Source organism: Myotis lucifugus, unplaced genomic scaffold, assembly GCF_000147115.1.
Source record: "Myotis lucifugus unplaced genomic scaffold, Myoluc2.0 scaffold_352, whole genome shotgun sequence".
NCBI lineage: Eukaryota > Metazoa > Chordata > Mammalia > Chiroptera > Vespertilionidae > Myotis > Myotis lucifugus.
Window position 1 is genome coordinate 658,212 of NW_005871400.1, and position 21,363 is coordinate 679,574.

At 40.3% G+C, this 21,363-nt stretch overlaps 1 protein-coding gene across 1 annotated transcript in view; it reads left to right on the forward strand.

Moving 5' to 3' along the window:
* LOC102423824 (ATP-binding cassette sub-family A member 3-like) overlaps positions 1–21,363 on the forward strand; it is a 372,708-nt gene that overhangs the window by 232,062 nt on the left and 119,283 nt on the right. The window contains 3 exon segments of the mRNA XM_014466690.2: positions 7,681–7,828; positions 8,178–8,388; positions 20,290–20,440. Coding sequence (XP_014322176.1) covers positions 7,681–7,828; positions 8,178–8,388; positions 20,290–20,440 — 510 coding nt within the window.

Genomic DNA, 21,363 nt, shown 5'->3' on the forward strand with positions numbered 1-21,363 from the left:
TGGAATTGGCCTTGAACATCTGGTGTATTCTAATTAGGGTTTCCACATTCCATCCCTTAACTGGATGGTCTCCTAAGGGGTACCCTGGCCCACAAGCTAGCACCTTGAGCACAGAGTCTACAACAGCAATACAAATTATAATATGTTATGACCAGTACTCTGGCCCCAGTAGTAAAACTTATGAATACCCAGCACCATGCTCCTGACAGTCCATCCCACTACTCTCGGAGCAGGTCATGAGAAAGGGCTTGTATGGCCTATACTTCCCTATCTATCTCTTGTAGGACACTGGTTATATTGCCAGGGTGGATCAAGGGGTGCAACTATAACATAGTTGTACCTGCTTCCCAAAGGGATAGGAAGGCTACCCAGGGCCCTTCTCCTGTAACAGACCATGGCCAGGTCCATACTCCTTGTTTCCCCTCTGCCAATGGGGAAGGCCTTGAGTCACAACAGTTCATCTGTTGCTTTTATGCAGTCCATGCAGTGTCTGAGGATACTTCTGTATATACTTGTCAAGCCTAATTTTTTAGACTAGGTGGGTCCACCCCTAAGGTGCTCACATTTCCTGTCCCCACATGGGGTGATGACCTACTAGCCACTATTGCTTGTGCCATTGTGGTAACTACAAAGACAGCCCAGCAGTTTGTTCTAACGGCCAAAGGGCCACTTTGCCTAATATCTGAATTGAACTACATAGTTGTCTGTATGCAGACAATCACAGCTGTCTATGTAGTAGAGCTCTTCCCCATTAGACCTGTCTATGTACCACATGGTCTCCAGAAGAGGTGGCATACTCTCTCAGAATGGACTAGGCCAGGGGTGGGCAAACTTTTTGACTCGAGGGCCACAATGGGTTCTTAAACTGGACCGGAGGGCCGGAACAAAAGCATGGATGGAGTGTTTGTGTGAACTAATATAAATTCAAAGTAAACATCATTACATAAAAGGGTACGGCCTTTTTTTTTTTAGTTTTATTCATTTCAAACGGGCCGGATCCGGCCCACGGGCTGTAGTTTGCCCACGGCTGGACTAGGGAGTAGTTCCTCCATAGGAGCTTTATCCCTTGACAGGATCTCATATATCACAGGACACAACAGGGTTTGCAATTCCTATGACAGAGGTCTGGTACTGACTGCTGCCCTCTGTTCCAAATAGGCCCCCCATTTTATAAAAGTTGGGGTTTGTGCCACTCCCAACATGAATGTGTTCAAACAGGACTGCAAGGCAGTACATATAGCTGCCAACTGTCTCTCAACAGGAGAGTATTGGCTCCCAATTTTCTTCCATAACTGCGACCAAAACCTGATGGGTAACCTTCTCCGCCCACCTGGGTGACTGCCCTCTTGGTAGCTAGGTACCCTCTACTCTGGGGCTCAACCCTACATTGCCCCCTTCTAGGACAACTGACACAGGGCCATAACAACGGTGCCAAGTGGAGACTGGACACATGCCAATACCCCAAAAGACCAACAGAAGTCTGTAACAACTGCTGGCAGCTGTGTTCAAATTCTGCAAGAGAGTCAGAAATTAGTGTAACATTATTAACACAATGGAATATTGGCACCATGGCCAAACCAGGCAGCCAAATGCCATCAAACCATGATAAATGGTAGGGCAATGTAAACATCCCTGAGGGAGGGCGATCAAAGTCCTCTGTCAACCCTTTCATGCAAAAGCAACCTGTCCTTGACTCTCTGGAGCCCTGTCCATGGAGAAGAAGGCACCAGCCAAGTGCAGGGTGATCTATGCAATCTGCTACATCCGACACTGTGAAGTATAGCAGAGGAATCATTCTACTCAGTTCTCTGCAAGCCACGGCCAGTTGCCAGGTGCTGTCAGGCTTTTTGACTGGCCATACTGGAGAATTGTAGGAGCTGTGTGTGGGCTGGAAGATCTTCGCCTTCCCTAGCTGCAACACTATCTGTCCAATCTCCCTAAGATGCACTCTGGTATAGGAGAGAGTTGCTTGTAGCACATGGAAGATCTGCCTCTGTACCATCTACATTAGCAACTAGGCCTGCATATCTATCCAGGCCACTACAGAGCAAACTGCATTCTGCACCAGTATCTAACTGGTCCTCTGGGCCCATTCCCCCAACTGGGTACCTCGGCCCATTCCTTGGCCTAGGAGATCAAACTCCTTCTCTCTGGAAGAGTTTAAAAGTCCCGGAGGCGCTCAGGCCTAGGGGTGTGCCTTCCCTCCAGACTCTCTTGGATTTCTGGCTCCACTGGCAGCTGCCTCGGGAGGGCCAGCAGCACACCACTAGGCCTTTCATCTATCCTCCCTTCTCTCATTGCTTGACTTCCAAGTCGCCAGTGAGAATCAAAACCTCCATGCGCATTGCTAAAATGCTCATTACCTGTGGCGGAGGCTCTGGCTCTCAGCCCTCCTCCTCTGCCATCTTTCGCCTGCTAAGACTCCCGCTGTGGCCGCCCCAGGTAACAGCTGCCCCAGTGAAGCTGGGCTCGCCTTTGCCTCCACCCAGATCACAGAAGCTCAGTCTCTCTCAAGCTGCTCTGCTCCCTGCTGCTCTTGAGGGATCTGGTCCGGCAGGGACCGCAGTGTCTTCTCCTCTGCCACTAGCATCACCTCGTCCTGTTCCCAATTCATCAGAACCACCACTACCAGAACCCCAGCCCAGTTTGAGGAAACATGACCTCCAGCAGGGTGAATAGGGCATGTACCCCTGGATCCTGTTCATAACGCCAAATGTCAGGTGCACAGGTCCTGAACCCTGCTCACTGCACCTTTCTCCCTAATCCTGCTCAACTATGCCAACTGTGGGGTTCATGGGGCCTTCTCTGCTAGGGTCTGTACCCTGTAGATGCCAGGTATTGGATGGAGAAGACATGAGGAGTCATAGGCGTATAGGAGAGTCTCTATAGACCATGTAGACCATGTAGCCATTGCTACCAAGGAGCTATCAGACAAAACAGTTCTTCCAAGGAGCCCCACAAAGCAGCTGCTGCTAATATAGCAGCCATTGCAAACACAGTAGCCTAACTAAGCAGCCCTTGCTAATACAGTAGCAAACACAGGAGCCATACCAAGCAGCTGCGCACTAGTTGGTTAACAGCATATCTTTATACCAACTCAGACAAAAGAGGCTTCTTAAAATATATATATATAAAAAAAAAAAAAAGAAAGGTATGCCTGCACAGTCCATACCATACAATTACTGTGTCCTTGCTCAGACTGGCCTTGAACATCCAACATACTCTGGACAGGGCCCCCACACTCCAATTGGCCTTGAACATCTGGCATATTCTGATTAGGGTCCCCACAGGTGTCTAGTGTTGCAGTTTCCTTGACTACCTGAGCTGGGTGCTCTAGGAATGTCCCTTGTGTGTTTTATGTGGGCTCTCCTGATATAATTGAATCTTGATTGCTATTGGCTCATTTGTGCATGACATCAACCCTCAGGCTGGCTGATTGTGTGGCTGAACCCTGACCATGGCATGTGAGCTGCTTTGCAGATGCTGACGACACAAAACAGAATTCGCCTCAGCAGGTTTGCTGCCTGCTGAGATCTCCCTTTGGATATGCTGCTTGTGAAGCTTATTGTATCCTGCTCAGATGTTGTCTGAATCTGGCCACTGGGTATGTTATTTCTGGGCCTCTATGGAGGGACTCTTGGGCAGACCAGTGTTTAAGACACTGTAATTCCAGCTTGGTCCCGGGAGGAAGTGAGTGTAGCTCCCACCTCCTCTGCCGCGCCATCTTGGATCTCCTGAAATGATCCTCTGATTAACATGTAACATCCCTCTTTTTTCTCTGGTAATTTTCTTTGCTATAAAGTCAACTTTATCTGATGTTAATATAACCATTCCAGCTTTCTTTTGATTTGTGTTTGCATGGTATTTCTTCAAACACTTTAAACCTACCTATATAATTAAGTTTTAAGTAAGTTTTGGTAGACATTGTATAGTTGGGTCATGTTTTGTATACAATCTGATAGTCTCTGTCTTTTAATGGATGTGTTTAAACTATTTATTTTTAATGTAATTATTGATATGTTTAGATGTAAATGTATCATTTTATTATTTGTTTTCTGTTTTTCTCACTGCTTCCCCACCACCACCACTACCCCTGATTCCTCTTTGCAGTCTTATTTTGGGTTACTTGGACTTCTTGGACTTCTTTCGTATTCCATTTTGTTTATTGTGATTTTTATTTTACTTTATTTTATATCTTGTGTACATTTTTATTGGTTATTATAGGAGTTACAAAATACAGACTTTAGCTTTTTAATTATTTGTAATTAATAGTTTTCAACTTTATTTGAATGTAGATATCTTACCACACTGTAGGTCCTTCCTTTAGGCCAGGGGTGGGAACTCTATTTCTGCCAAGGGACATTTGGATATTTATAACAGCATTCGCAGGCCATAAAAAACTATCAACTTAAAATTAGCCTGCTATATTTGGTCAAACATTTAATTAACTCACAGGGCCAGATGAAATGATTTGCGGGCCATATATGGCCTGTGAGCAGGACGTTCCCCACCCCTGATTAGGCTAGAGTTGGCATAAATGACACATACATATACAGTGGGGCCTTGACTTACGAGTGTCCCAACTAACGAGTTTTTCGAGATACGAGCTTTGAGTTGCGAGCTAAAATTCAGGTTACGAGCCAGCTTCAGATACCCCACCGCTAGTTGGCGCAGCGAACGTCACAGTGAATGCCACAACATCAGCCCAGCATCACATGTCTCACTCGTTCACTTTAAGTTACGAGCTGTCACGGAACGAATAAAACTCGTAAGTCAAGGCTCCACTGTACTGAAAACATTACCAGAAAATATTATTTGCTTAAAATGATCTAGTGTGTTTAAAGAACCATAAGAAAATAATAGTTATTATACTTACCATTTCTGCGGTGCTTTCATTATTCATGATGTTTCAAGTTTTCTGTATCATTTCTCTTCTGTCTGAAAAGCATGCTGTAATCAGTCCATTTATGCCAATACTCTTCGCTAAAGAGTCTCTTAGTTTTCCTTCACCTGAGAGTATCCTTAATTCACAAGGATATTTTTTACTTGACATAGAAATCTGAGTCAGTAGTTCTTTTCCATTAGCACTTAAAAAAAAAATGTTGTTCTTGCCCTGGCCTGTTTTCTCAGTGGTTAGGCATTAGCCTGTTGACCAAAGGGTCATGGGTTTAATTCCCAGTCAAGAGCATTTACCGTGGTTGCAGGTTCCCAGGTCCCAGTGGGGCATATGTGGGACGCAACCAATCGATGTGTCTCTCTCACATTGATGCTTCTCTGTCTCTGTCTCTCCCCCTCTATAAGTCCCCCCCACTCCTCTCTCCTTTTTATTCTCTCTAGAAATCAATGGGAAAATATCCTTGGGTAAGGACTGAAAAATGTTCTTGCCCTGACTGGATAGCTCAGCTGGTTGGAGGATCATCCAAATGCACCAAGTTTACAGGTTCAATTCCAAGTCAGGGGACATACAGGAAGCAATCAGTGAGTGTGTAATGGGTGGATCTCTCTCTCTCTCTCTCTTTATCAATCAATAAAAAGATTTAAATGTTGTCCTACTGCTTTCTGGACACCATGTTTATAAAACATCAAAATTCATCTGAATTATTCCCCTATAATTTATCATTTTTTCTTTGAGTTCTGACAGGAGTTTTTCTTTGTTACATTTCAGCAATTTGGTTATGATTTATCTAGATCAGGCTCAATCAGCTTTTTCAATCTATAGGTTTGTATCTTTTGCCAAATTTGAGAAGTTTTCTGTCATTATTTCTTCAATTATTATTTTAGCCACATACTCTTTCTTCTCTCATGTTAGAAGTTCTGTGACATGAAGTTGTCCCAAAAGTCCCTTGGGCTTTTTTCATTTTTCATAATTATTTTTTCTTTCTATTGTTCAGATTGTATTATTTCTATTTATCTATCTTCAAATTCACTGACCCTCCTTTCTGTCATTTCTATTCTACTATTAAGCCAAATGAGCTTTTTATTTGGGTTATTAAATTTTTAGTTCTAGCCCTGCCAGTGTGGCTCAGTGATTGAGCATCAGACCTATGAACTGGGAGGTCACATTTGATCCCCAGTCAGGGCACACGCCCAGGTTGTGGGCTCGGTCCCCAGTGGGGCACATACAGGAGGCAACCTATCAATGATTCTCTCTCATAATTGATGTTTTTATCTCTCCCTCTGATATAAATAAAAATATTTTTAAAATTTTTAGTTCTAAAATTTCATTTTATTTCTTCATATTTTCTATATGTTGATAATACTTTATATGTTAACTAGAGGCCCAATTCATGAAATTCATGCAAGGGTAGGTCTTGACAGCCCCAGCTGCTGGGGCCCTCGTGGTCCCAGCTGCCTCACAGCCCCGCCCCCCACCTGCATCCGCCTTGGCCTGGTGCTGCCCGCATCCACCGCCACACACCCCCTGATTGATTGCCCCACTGGCCAGTGGCCTGGGCCTTCCTCTGCAGGGCGATCAGTGGGGCAATGGCTGGACCCCTGACCAATTGCATCGCACCCATGTTGGCTGGCCTGATGCCAGTGGGTGTCATAGTGTGGTTGTCCGGTTGGTCATTCTGCTCTTCAGTCGTTCGGTCGATTTACATATTACACTTTTACTATTATAGATTCCAACATCCATGCCATCCTATCATTGATGTCTATTGATTGTCTTTTCTATATGAGATGAGATTTTTGTCGCTTTTTGTGTGCCAATTGACTTTTGTTTTTATCCTGAATGTTTTCAATAATATATCGTGACACTCTACATCTTTTTTTATATCTGTGGGCTGTGGTTCCCATATTAGTTCAATCTTAATAGTGCTATTTTAGTCTCAGCCTGTGTTACCCATTGGTCACTACACATCTCAGTAGAGATTTACTCATTAGCATAATTTTTAAAATTTGGTATTCTAATTAGGATTATATCCATGTGTGCAAATGACAGGGTAAACACATGAGCTCACCAACAACTTCCCCAGAATGTTCCAGTTCCCAAAAATTTCTCTTTCAGTCCCCCAGCCAGAAATCACTGGCTTTCATGATCGTGCACATCCACGCGGCAGGAAGACAGACAGAGTGGTAAAGCAGGTGGGTTTGGCCCTGTCCTTTTGGATCCAGGGCTTGACTAAACTGAGAAGGCTCACCTCCCTCACCACTTGAGCTCATTGAGGGTTCCCATTATTTTCTGTTCTTGCCACCATCCCGCCCGGAAGACTTCCCATGGTCTAGGCCACAAGAGAGCAGAGGGGAAATGGGATTGGGCCTTCTGCACTCTCTCAGAACGTTAGGGGTTTTCCCTTTTCCACTCCTCAAACAAGAACTAGCGGGTTTCTCCTTAATCTCATTCTATTTACACTTCACTGCATTTCCAGGCTTTGGATTGCTTTGAGTTCAGGCTAGGGAATACACAAGGGGAAAATGGTAAACTCAACACCAGTTCAGTTGTATTTCAAGTTCTGGTTCTAGTATTCTTCCTGATCCAAGTGCTGATGTGTCTTACCGTTATAATACAAATAAAATACAATAATTAACGAATAATAATACAAGAATAACTGTGTGTTTCACATACTCACAACTGTAAACTTATTTTTGCTAACCCTTGTAGATGTGTTATGATCTAAGAACTCTCTGAGGATAAAGTCAGCATCATGTAAATTCTGGCTTCTCTTTCTAGTTAAAAAGAAAATGTCGAGAGATGTACCCTGTGGAAGCTGACCATATGCTGTCTACTTTTAACTTGCTAGAAAAGTGTAATACAATGTCAAAGTCACTGAGTACAGGAATGAAGCGCAAACTCTCCGTCATGATAGCACTTATAGGAGACTCTGAGGTATTAGAGAAGAAATAGAGAAAAAGGAGGGAGGGGGGTGGGAAGGGCATGCACACATACATGTACTGAAAATGGGTTCCTGCCAGCTGATCCAGGAAACTCAGCTGACAGAAACCTGAGAGTTGAGATGAACCTTATGGGGATGTGGCCAATGATAATTAAAGAGAATTTGCATTATTGGGTGAGCTGTTATAATATGGTTTGGGATTATTTTTTCTAGTCTTTACCATTATTATTAGTCTAGATTTTGTATCTTAGTTTAAATGTGTTCCCCTCAAGTAGTAAATTATCCCACAAGTACTTTGGCATCAATTATCAATGGTCATGGAGTTGTTCTTCTGGTCTCTAGGTGGTGATACTTGATGAGCCCACACTTAGCATGGACCCCATCTCACAAAGAGCCACCTGGGACCTCCTTCACCAGCATAAACAGGACCGCACCATCTTAATGACCACCCACCACATGGATGAAGCTGACATCCTGGGTGACCGCATTGCCATCATGGTGAAGGGAACTCTGCATTGCTGTGGCTCTTCAGTCTTCCTGAAACAAATATATGGTCTCTCTCCCTTTGATCATTCTTAAGATATTAGTGTCTTAATCTTCTAACATGATTTTAATTATATTTTGTCTATTACCCAAAACTTCTTCAATAGCTTCTTCTGCTCTATTAATTAGGTCTCAGTTATCCTAATTAGTTTGTAAGGCCCTTTGTAATCTGGAGAGTCCATATGCAGGTTGGGACAAAAGTAGGTTTACAGCTGTGAGTATGTGAAACACAGAGTTTATTCTTGTATTATTATTTATTAATTTTGTATTATTTTCCTACAAACAACTATAAATCTACTTTTAGGCTACCCTGTATGTACTTATTAATTGCTCTCCACCGCATATGTTCAGCCTCAGGAACTATTTTTATTAACCTACAAAAGACTGCTTATTTCTCCCATGTTGAACCTACTGATAGTTTTCTTTGTCCCTAGAATACAGTTGTGCCTCCAAACCAATTTATTTTATTGAGTAATTGGTTGGTTGATGAGGAGAGGAAGTAGAGAAATAGTTCCTTATTTGCCAAGTCAGTCTCTAATCCACAAATATAGCAAATGACAGTTAAAATGTAGTGAAGAATGAAAAAAAAACATACAAGTGAAATAAAACAACCCTTGACTTTGATAGGAGGTAATACTGATACACCAAGCAGTGAATTGTTGAGGGCTAAAATTAATAGTAATTGGAATCCAAAATTGGAGGGTATAAATGTAAATAAAGATAATTGAGAATGAATTGCTTCATCATTAATTTACTTAGTATTTGAGTTTATTCAACTCACATTAATTATTTCCTCAATATCACAATGGTACTGTGATATCCACTTTATACATCATATTTAATATTCAAAACAATAGTTCCATATTATGGAACACAAATCTAGGGCCCAGATATATCAAAAGTGTATCTTAGTCATATTTATATACCCATTTAATTCTTTAAAGTTTTTGAGCACCTTACAGATTTGAGTTTTACATCTGAAATTAGATTTATTCCATCTGAATTGAATGCACCTGGATGATGAGCCACATAAACATCTAAGCTTTTTATTAAATTTATTGGCATAACATTGGTTAATAACATTATATGGGTATCAAGTAAACAGTTACATGGTACATTATTATATATGGCTTTGTGTGTTTGCCACCAAAACTCAAATCTCTTTTCATCACCATATATTTGATATCCTTCCCCCAGTATCCTTTAATACCTCCTCATCTCCTTTCCTCTGGTAACCACCATGCTGTTGTCTGTGTCTATGAGTTTTTTGTTTGTTTATCTTGTTTGTTCATTTGTTGCTTTTAGTTGCATATTCCACATATGAGGGAAATCTTATGATTGTTGACTTTTTCTATATGACATATTTCTCTTTAGCATCATACTCTCAAGATCCATCAATGTTGTAAAAAATGTCAGTATTTCATCTTTTCTTATGGCTGAGTAGCCTTTCATTGTATATATGTACCACATCTTCTTTATCAAATCATCTATCAGAGGACACTTTGGTTGTCTCTACAGTTTAGCCACTGTGAATAATGTTGCAGTGAACAAAAAGAGTGCATATATATCTTTGCAAATTTTCAAATTTTAAGGTAGGTATCCTGAAGACGGATTGCTGAGTCATATAGTAAATCTATTCTTAATTTTTTTTAGAAACCTCTATACTGATTTCCATAGTTGCTGTACCAGTTTACATTACTACCAGCAATGATTGAGGGTTTCTTTTCTCCACAACCTCTCCAACACTTCTTATTTATCACTAGAGGCCCAATGCATGAAATTCGTACAAGAGTAGGCCTTCCTTCCCCTGGCTGCCAGCACTGGCTTCCCTCTGGCAACCGGGACCCAGGCTTCCCTTTGGCAGCCAGCTGGCACCCGGAACCTGGGCTTCATCAGGAAGGTTGTCTGGAAGGACGTTTAGTCTAATTGGCACTAATTATTATAGATATTCCTTGTTGATAATAGCCATTCTGACTGGTTTGGTGGCATCTCATTGTAGTTTTGATTTGCGTTTCCCTAATAACTAGAGAAGTTGAGCATCTTTTCATATACCTGTTGGCCATTTGTATGTCTTCTTGGGAGAACTGTCTGACAATTTTTTAATTGGATTGTTGGTTTTTTTGGTGTTGAGTTATATGAGTTCTTTATATGTATTAGTTATTAACCCCTTGTCAGAGCTCTTGTTTGCAAATAGCTTCTTCCATTTTGATGGTTGCCTTTGTTTTGTTGGCAGTTTCTTTTGCTGTGCAGAAGCTTTTTAGTCTGATATAGTCTCATTCACTTACTTTTACCTTTACTTCCATTGCCTTTGGGGTCAAATTCATAAAATCCTTCCTAAGATCAAGATCCATAAGTTTAGTATCTATGTTTTCTTCTATGTAATTTATTATTTCAGGTTTTATATTGAGGTTTTCAATCCATTTTGAGTTAATTTTTGTATGTGGAGACAAACAGAAGTCTAGTTTTAGTCTTTTCACATGGCTTTTCAGTTTTTCTAGCACCATTTATTAAAGAGGCTTTCTGTTCTCCATTGTATGTGTTTTGCTCCTTTATTAAAAATCACTTGCCCATATACTTTTCTTTTTTCTATTAATCCTCCTGAGGGTATTTTTTTTCCATTGATTTTTAGAGAATGTGGAAGGGAAGGAGTGGGGAGAGAGAGAAAGAGAAACATCTATGTGAGAGACACATCAAATCGGTTGCCTCCTACACATGCCCCAACCCTGGGCTGGGATTGGGCCTGCAACCCATGTACATGCACTTGATCAGGAATCGAACCTGGATCCTTCTTTCCATGGAATGATGCTCTAACCACCGAGGTAAAACATCCAGGGCTGCCCATATACTCCTGGGTTTACTCCTGGTCTCTCTGTTTTATTTCACTGGTCTGTGAGTCTGTTTTCTGCCAATACCATGCTGTTTTGATCATCATTACTTTGTAGTATAATTTGAAGTCAGTGAGTATGACACCTCTGGCTTCATTCTTTTTTCACAGGATTGCTTTGGCTATTTGGGGTCTTTTGTGGTTCCATACAAATATGATGATTTTTTTGTTCTATTTCTTTTTAAAATGCCATTGGGATTTTCTAAAATTGATTTGAGAGAGAGAGAATTATTGCTCCACTTATTTATGCATTAATTGGTTGATTCTTGTATCAAACTTTGGCATATGGGGACAATTCTCTAATCAATTGAGCTACCCATCCAGGGCCCCATTGGGATTTTGATGGAGATTGCATTAAATCTGTATATTGCTTTGAGTAATTTGTACATTTTAACTATGTTGATTTTTTTTCAATCCATGAAAATGGAATATCCCTCCATTTCTTTGTGTCTTTTTCTGTCGCTTTTAATAAGGCTTTGTGGTTTTCAGTGTATAGGTCCTTCACATCCATTATTACATTTATTTTTAGGTATTTTATTATTTTTATTGCAATTGCAAAGTGAATTTAATTTTTCTAAAACTTCGTTGTTACTATATAGGAATGTAATAAATATTTTTTATTTTTTATTAAATTTAATAGGGTTACATTGGTTAATAAAATTACATAGGTTTTAAGTGTATAGTTCTGTGTATTATCTGTATATTGCATGTGTGCCCACAATCCAAAATCAAATCTCCTTCTATCACCATACACTCAAATGGATTTTTTGTGCATTTATTTTATATGCTACAACTTTACTGTATCTGTTTATTGTTTCTAATAGTATATTAGGTGGAGTCTTTAGGGATTTCTATAAAAAAAGAATTGTGTAATCTGCAAAATGTGACTATTTTATTTCTTCATTCCTACTTTGGATGCCTTTTATTTCTTTTTCTTTTATTTCTGCTTCTTGGATTTGAAGATCTAGCTCTTTCCATAGGTTTTGGAAATTCTTGTCAATTATTTGTGTGAATAGACTATCTGTTCCCTTCTCTCTCACGTATCACCTCTGGTATACTTCATGTTCTTATATTACTCTTTCTGATGAAGTCAGCTAGTTCTTGTAGAGTTGGGTTTTTGTGTGGTTTTTTGTTTTGTTTTTTTTTTACTCTCAAGTTTCTCTATTCTTCCATATGTGTCATTTCTAGATTTCTATTTTCAATGTCACCAATTCTTTCCTCTACCTGGTCAGCTCCATTTTCTGAGCTTGCTAGTTCATTCTTTATCTCTTTTATTGACTTCTCAATCTTTAAACAGCTAAACTTTTGATAAATAATTTATTGTCACTTCTAATATTACTTACTAATTTTATGAATTATTGATAAAATAGTATACAATAGTACTACTAGATATTTGGAGACATTCAGTTGCTTCTTACAGATGCTTAAATTTAAATATGCTTAACCTCAGTTTTAAGAGGGCAAGATAATTGAGAAGTTTATTGTGTCATCATTGATGAGAAGTGAAAAACAATTTGTATATCATTTTGTAAATTAACCAAAAATAGTTTTGGTTCCCATAGATAGTAAATAATGGATGTTGCCCCACTCTCTGGACATCTGTTGCGTCATTTTTAAAATGGAATAGCAGTGTCTTCTCTAATATAAGCCAGGTAAATAAACCAAATTCTCAGCTAAGGTGATCTATTCTTAAGACCTATTATTTATTTATTTTAAATCATTTTATTTATTGATTGATTTTTTTCAAGAAAAGGGGAGAGGAAGGGAAGGAGAGAGTGACAGGGGTGCGGGGGTGCAGGGGAGAGAGAGAGAGAGAGAGAGAAAGAGAGAGAGAGAGAGAGAGAGAGAGAGAACTTGTTCCACTCATCCATGCACTGATTGGTTGATTCTTGTATGTGCCCTGACCAGGGATCAAACCTGCAACCTTGGTGTATGGGGACAGCGCTCTAAGCAACTAAATAAGAAGTATAAATGTAAATGCAATGACCATTTAGAATGCATACACTTAAAAGCTATGATTTTTTCCTTTAATTCCAGAAAATAATTTCTCTATATATGTGAAGCACTACTTAAGTGCAAAAGTTTTCTGATTTCTTTAAGATTTCTAATAAAAGAATAATTTCTAAAATTAAAAACCTTCTTTCAACATTTCATACCTTTTTGCTCCGCTTTATCTTTTCTAACACAATATATATTTTAACTTATTTATCTTTATTATTATTTGTTCCCTTTGGCTAAAAAGAAGCTCTTATGAGGACAGGAATTTTTATCTACTTTTTAAACTACTGTATCCCCAGGGCCCTAGTTAATGCCTGATACACAATGGACAACCCATGATAATCAATGAGTATTTATTAAGATTACAGTTTCAGTAGTTCTAAGTAGATGAAAACAGGGGCATTTCTTTACATAACTACTGTATATGTTTATATATTTAAACTTATATTATTATTTAAAATTTTATTTAAATTATAGGGGAAATTCCTAGCTATTCAATGTCTTGGTTTTTGGAGCAACATTTGGAAATTTTAAGTTGAGCCTTCCTAGATCAAAACAAAATCTTTTGTGACATAACATGTCTCTTTCCTGTGGACCTAGATAACCTGAACCATGGAAAGCCACAGTTGGTCTTACAAGATGAAAAAGTACAAAACTTCTTCATTTGGTCTTCTAAATGATTTTTCTTTATTTTTCTTTATTTATTTATTTATTTTTAAAATTGTTTTATTGCTTAAAGTATTACAAAGAGTATTACATATGTCTCCTTTTTTTCCTGCCCTTGACAATCCCCTGGCCTCCCCTACCCCCCAGTGTCTTATGTCCATTGGTTATGCTTATATGCATGCATACAAGTCCTTCGGTTGATCTCTTACCCCCCCTCCAGCCCCCCAACACTCCCCGGCCTTCCTGCTGTAGTTTGACAGTCTCTTCGAGGCTGCTCTGCCTCTGTATCTATTTTTGTTCATCAGTTTATAATGGTCTTTATTATCCATAAATGAGTGAGATCATGTGGTATTTTTCCTTCATTGACTGGCTTATTTCACTTAGCATAATGCTCTCCAGTTCCATCCATGCTGTTGCAAATAGTAAGAATTCCTTCTTTTTTACAGCAGCATAGTATTCCATTGTGTAGATGTACCACAGTTTTCTAATCCATTCATCTACTGATGGGCACTTAGGCTGTTTCCAGATCTTAGCTATGGTGAATTGTGCTACTATGAACATATGGGTGCATATATCCTTTCTGATTGCTGTTTCTGTTTTCTTGGGATATATTCCTAGAAGTGGGATCACTGGGTCAAATGGGAGTTCCATTTTTAGTTTTTTGAGGAAACTCCATACTGTCTTCCATAGTGGCTGCACCAGTCTGCATTCCCATCAGCAGTGCACGAGTGTTCCTTTTTCTCCACATCCTCTCCAGCATTTGTCGTTTGTTGATTTGTTGACGATAGCCATTCTGACAGGTATGAGATGGTACCTCATTGTTGTTTTGATTTGCATTTATCGGATGATTATTGACTTTGAGCATGTTTCCATATGTCTCTTGGCTTTCTGAATGTCCTCTTTTGAAAAGTGTCTATTTAGGTCCTTTGCCCATTTTTTGATTTGATTGTTTATCTTCCTTTTGTTAAGTAGTATGAGTTCCCTATAAATGTTGGAGATTAAACCCTTATCGGTGATAACATTGGCAAATATGTTCTCCCATGTAGTGGGCTTTCTTGTTGTTTTGTTGATGGTTTCTTTTGCTGTGAAGAAGCTTTTTATTTTGATATAGTCCCATTTGTTTATTTTCTCTTTAGTTTTCAATGCCCTAAGAGTTGTATCGGTGAAGAAATTGCTTCAGCATATGTCTGAGATTATGCTGCCTTTGGATTCTTCTAGTATTTTTATGGTTTCCCGTCGTACATTTAAGTCCTTTATCCATTTTGAGTTTATTTTTGTGTATGGTGTAAGTTGATGGTCTAGTTTCATTTTTTTGCATGTATCTGTCCAATTTTCCCAACACCATTTATTGAAGAGACTATCTTGACTCCATTGTATGTTCTTGCCTCCTTTGTCAAATATTAATTGAGCATATTGGTTCGGGTTGATTTCTGGGTTCTCTGTCCTATTCCATTGATCTATATGTCTGTTCTTGTGCCAGTACCAGGCAGTTTTGAGAACAGTGGCTTTGTAATACAGCTTGATATCTGGTATTGAGATCCCACCTGCTTTGTTCTTTCTCAGGATTGCTGCAGCTATTCGGGGTCTTTTTTTATTCCAGATGAATTTTTGGAGATTTCGTTCTATGTCTGTGAAATAATGCCATTGGTATTTTAATGGGAAGTGCGTTGAATTTATAGATTATTTCGGGTATTCTTGACATTTTAACGATGTTGATTCTACCAATCCAAGAACATGGTATATTCTTCCATCTCTTTATGTCTTCCTCTATCTCTTTTTTCAACGTCCTGTAGTTTTCTGAGTAGAGGTCTTTTACCTCTTTAGTTAAGTTTATTCCTAGGTATCTTAATTTTTTTGGTGCGATGGTAAATGGGATTGTTTTTTTAGTCTCTCTTTCTGCAAGTTCACTATTGGTATATAGAAATGCCATAGATTTCTTGGCGTTACCTTGTATCCTGCTACATTGCCAAATTCATATATTAAGTCTAATAGTTTTTTGATGGAGTCTCTAGGATTTTTATGTATAATATCATGTCATCTGCAAATAAGGACAGTTTTACTTCTTCTTTTCCAATTTGAATGTCTTTTATTTCTTCTTGTCTAATCGCAATGGCTAATACTTCCAGTACTATGTCAAACAGGCATGGTGAGAGTGGGCATCCCTGTCTTGTTCCTGTTCTTAGAGGAAATGGTGTTAGTTTTTGTCCATTGAGTATGAGGTTGGCTGTGGGTTTGTCATATATGGCTTTTATTATGTTGAGGTATGATCCTTCTATTCCCACCTTGCTGAGAGTTTTTATCAAAAATGGGTGTTGGATTTTGTCAAATGCTTTTTCTGCATGAATTGATATGACTATGTGTTTTTTTCTTTCAATTTGTTTAAGTGATGTATCACGTTTATTGATTTGCGGATATTGTACCATCCTTGCATCCCTGGGATAAATCCTACTTTGTCATGCTGTAAGATCTTTCTGATGTACTGCTGGATCCGATTTGCTAAGATTTTGTTGAGGATTTTGGCATCTATGTTCATGAGGGATATTGGCCTGTAATTCTCTTTCATTGTGTTGTCCTTACCTGGTTTTGGCATTAGGGCAATGCTGGCTTCATAGAATGAGCTGGGAAGTGTTCCTTCCTCTTGAATTTTTTTGTAGTAGTCAGAGGAGGATAGGTTTTAGTTCTCCCTTGAATATTTGGTAAAACTCCCCTGTGAAGCCGTCTGGTCCTGGGCTTTTGTTTGCTGGAAGCTTTTTGATGACTGCTTCAATTTCTTCCATAGTTATTGGCCTATTGAGATTTTTAGATTCTTCCTGATTGAGTTTTGGAATGTTGTATTTTTCTAGGAATATGTCCATTTCCTCCAGGTTGTCTAGTTTGTTGGAGTAGAGTTGTCCATAGTATTTTTTTAACAATCATTTGTTTTTCTGTGGGGTCTGTTGTTATTTCACCTCTATCATTTCTGATTTGGTTTATTTGGGACCTCTCTCTTTGCTTCTTGGTGAGCCTGGCTAGAGGTTCATCAATCTTGTTTATCCTTTCAAAGAACCAGCTCTTGGTTTCATTGATTTTATATATTGTTTTTTTCGTCTCTACGTCATTTATTTCTGCTCTAATCTTTATTATCTCCTTCCTTCTGCTCACTCTGGGCTTTTCTTGTTGTTCTCTTTCTATTTCTTTGAGATGTATATTTAGATGATTTACTACCATTTTTTCTTGTTTTTTGAGATAGGCCTGTAGAGCTATAAACTTCCCCCTCAGGACTGCTTTCATTGTGTCCCATAGGTTTTGGATTGTTGTGTTTACATTGTCATTAGTATCCAGGATGTTTTTAATTTCTTCTTTGATCTCATTGGTAACCCAATCAATATTTAATAACATGCTATTCAGCTTCCAAGTGTTTGAGTATTTTGAATTGTTTTTATTGTAGTTTATTTCTAATATTATGCCCTTGTGGTCTGAGAAGATGCTTGGTATGATTTCAATCTTCTTGAATTTGTGGAGACATTGTTTTTGACCAAATATGTGGTCTATTTTTGAAAATGTCCCATGAGCACTTGAGAAGAATGTATATTCCATGGCTTTGGGGTAAAATGTTCTGAAGATGTCAATTAAGTCCATCTCATCTAGTGAGTCATTTAGGATTGCTGTTTCTTTGCCAATTTTTTGTCTAGAGGATTTATCCAGTGATGTCAGTGGTGTATTAAAGTCCCCTACTATGATTGTATTGTTGTCGATCTCTCCCTTGATATCTTCCAGGAGTTTTTTTCTGTATTTGGGTGCCCCTGCATTGGGTGCATATATGTTTATCAGGGTTATATCCTCTTGTTGTATTTATCCCTTTAGTATTATGAAGTGGCCTTCCTTATCTCTTGTGATGACTTTCACTTTGAGGTCTATTTTGTCCGATATAAGTATTGCTACTCCAGCTTTTTTTTTTTCATTTCCATTTGCCTGAAAGATATTTTTCCATCCCTTCACTTTCAGTCTGTGTGAGTCCTTTATTCTGAGGTGGGTCTCTTGTAGACAGCAAATATATGGGTCTTTTTTTTTTATCCATTAAGCCCCTCAATGTCTTTTGATTGGAGCATTTAGTCCATTTACATTTAAAGTTATTATTGAAAGGTACTTGTTTGTAGCCATTTCTTTTTTTGTGCCTGTTTTCTTTCTGAGCTTTTTATTTCTTCTTTTTACACCAGTCCCTTTAGAATTTCTTGCATTGCTGGCTTGGTGGTGATAAACTCCCTTAGCCTTTTTTTGTCTGTGAAGCTTCTTATTTCCCCTTCAGTTTTGAATGATAGCCTTGCTGGATAGAGTATTCTTGGATTCAGTCCTTTGCTTTGCATCGCTTTGTAAATTTCTGTCCGTTCTTTTCTGGCCTGATGTGTTTCTGTTGAGAAATCATTTGATAATCTAATGGGAGATCCCTTGTATGTAACTTTCCATCTCTCTCTTGCAGCCTGTAAGATTCTCTCTTTGTCCTGAACATTTGCCATGGTAATTATGATGTGTCTTGGTGTGGGTCTTTTTGGGTTCACCTTGTTTGGGACACTCTGTGCTTGTGTGACTTTTTTCTTCCCCACCTCAGCGAGGTTTTCTGATATTATTTCTTCAAATAGGTTTTCTTACCCTTGTTCCTCTTTCCTTTGTTCTGGCACCCCTATTATTTGTATGTTGTTTCGTTTCATGTTGTTCCATAGCTCCCTTAGGCTCTCCTCCTGTCTTTTAATTTTTTTCTCCAATTGCAGTTCAGTTTGGGTGTGTTTTGCTTCCCTGTCTTCTAATTCGCTAATTCGGTCCTCCGCTTCTCCTAGTGTACTGTTGAAACTTTCAATGGTGTTTTTTATTGCAGCTATATCACTCTTCATTTCTTCTTGGTTCTTACATAAGTTATTGATTTTTTCATCCATTTCTTTTTGATTCTTACATAAGTTGTTGATTTTTTCCTCCATCCGGTTTATGCACTCTAGGACCCTTAATCTGAATTCTTTTTCTGTCATGCTGCATGCCTCCGTTTCACTTAGCTGCTTTTCTGGCGAGTTCTCCTTTTTTTTCCTTTGGGGGTTTCTTTGTCTACCCATGTTTGATCTCACCGACATATATAGATATTGAATCATTCAGGGGCTGCTCCTTGGGTGGCAGTGGCTCCTTGGGCTGTGGTTGCTCCTTGGGCAGTTGTGGTAGCAGCTGCTCCTCAGTTGGCAGCAGCTCCTCTGGTGGGTGCTGTTCACAGCTGTGGTGGCTCCTCCGGCTGGTGGGGGGAGGCTTCAAACACAGCTGCTGTTCCTCAGACAGAGAGTGTGCTGATCACGAGGCTGCTGTTCCTTGGATGGGGGCAGGCTACACACGCAGCTGCTACTCCTTGAACTGGGGCGGACTGTTCATGTGGCTGCTGATCCTTGGATGGGGGCTGGCTGCATGCTGCTGTTGTTCCTCTGATGTGGTGGGCTGCTTGTGGGGCTACTGCTCCTTGGACTTGGACAGGTTGATTGCAAGTCTGCTGCTCCTTGGACGTGGGTGGGCTGCTTGCGAGGCTGCTGCTCTTTGGACAGGAATGAGCTGCACATGTGGCTGCTTCTCCTCAGACAAAGATGTGCCACTCACCTGGCTGCTGCTCGTCGGGCAGGTGCAGGCTGTTGTGGCTCTGCTCCTCAGACTGGTGCGTGCTGCGCAGGGCTGCCGCTCCTTGGACGTGGGTGGTCTGCTCATGTGGCTGCTGCTCCTCTGACCGGGGTGGGCTGCTGCTGCTCCTTGAATGGGGACAGGCCGCTCGCAGACCTCCTGCTCCTCGGATTGGGCAGGCTGCTCGTACGGCTGCTGCTGCTTAGACGAGGGCAAGATGCTTGTGCAACTGCTGCTCCTCAGATGGGGGCTGGCTGCGCAGGGCTGCCGCTCCTCAGACGTAGGTAGACTGCTCGTGCAGCTGCTGCTCCTCGGACATGTCGGACTGCTCGCGTGGTTGCTGCTCCTCAGATGGGAAAGCGGGCCACTCACACAGCTGCTGCTCTTTGGACAGGGGCAGGCCACATGAGGCTTCTGCTCTTAGGCTCAAGGCAGGCTGCTCACGGGGCTGATGCTCCCTGGACAGTTGCGTGCCGCTCACGTGTCTGCTGCTCACATGGTTGAAAAAATAATGTGAAAAGAAGTAGGAAATAAAGGAACAAACAAAAAAAGGAGAACAAAGAAAAAAGCAAAAAAAAAGCAACTAACAAAAAAAGGGAAAACAAAGGAAAAGGCAATAAAAAGCTAACAAAATAATAATAAAATAAAATAAATTAAAAATTTAAATGTCATTCCTTTGGCTGGTTTACGATCCCAGTTTTCTGGAATGTCTGTGATTTTTTTTTTCTAAATGATTTTTCTCAGGTGCTACATATCGCATAGTCATGGAGATTGACCCACAGTGTGATGTTGAAAAGCTCTCTGCAGTGATTCAGTCTCATATTCCACACGCCACCTTGGAAGAGTGTACTGGAGCTGAGTTATCATTTATCCTACCCAAAGAGTATATACACAGGTATACATTTAGGGCGCTCAAGGTGGGTGGTTTGGGTGACCAAAAATTATTTTTAATTTTCCAAGTTTAGCAAGTTTAGTAAATAGTATTTTGCTAACGAACAATTTAAGCTGTCATTTGCCAACTATAGTTGAGAAGTTCAGAGCTGAAGATTTCTCTCACTAAATAGGGGATTGCTTCATCAATTCAAGTTCATTCAAAGCTTATTTGATGTTTTTCTTTCTTTTTTACTTTATTTTTAATTACATTTAGTTAGGTGACTTTGTTTAATATGATCATATAGGTGCAAACAGCCATCATATATAGATCTATATATTGCACTGTGTGCCCACCAACCAAAGTTCTGGTTTTTCTTTTGGAGAGAGGTTTGCCACTTATTTTCTACTAGAGGCCCGGTGCACAAAAATTTGTGCACTCGGGGGGGGGGCGGTCCCTCAGTCCGGCCTGTGCCCTCTCACAGTCTGGGACCCCTCAGGGGATGTCTACCTGCTGGCTTAGGCCCGCTCCCTGGGGGTTTGGGCCTAAGCTGGCAGTCATACATCCCTCTGGCAGCCCGGCAGCCCTCAGGGGAGGTCCACTTGCCAGAGGAGAGCAGGCCTAAGCTGCAGTTGGACATCCTTAGTGCTGCTGAGGAGGCAGGAGAGGCTCCCACCACCACCACTGTACTGGCAGCCATCAGCCTGGCTTGTGGCTGAGCAGAGCTCCCCCTGTGGGAGCACACTGACCACCAGGGGGTGGCTCCTGCATTGAGCGTCTGGCCCCTGGTGGTCAGTGTGTGTCATAGTGACCAATTATTCCCAGTCATTCTGCTGTTAGGGTCAATTTGTATATTACCCTTTTATTATATAGGATAGAGGCCTGGTGCACGGATAGGGGCCAGCTGGTTTGCCCTGAAGGGTGTCCCAGATCAGGGTCGGGGTCCC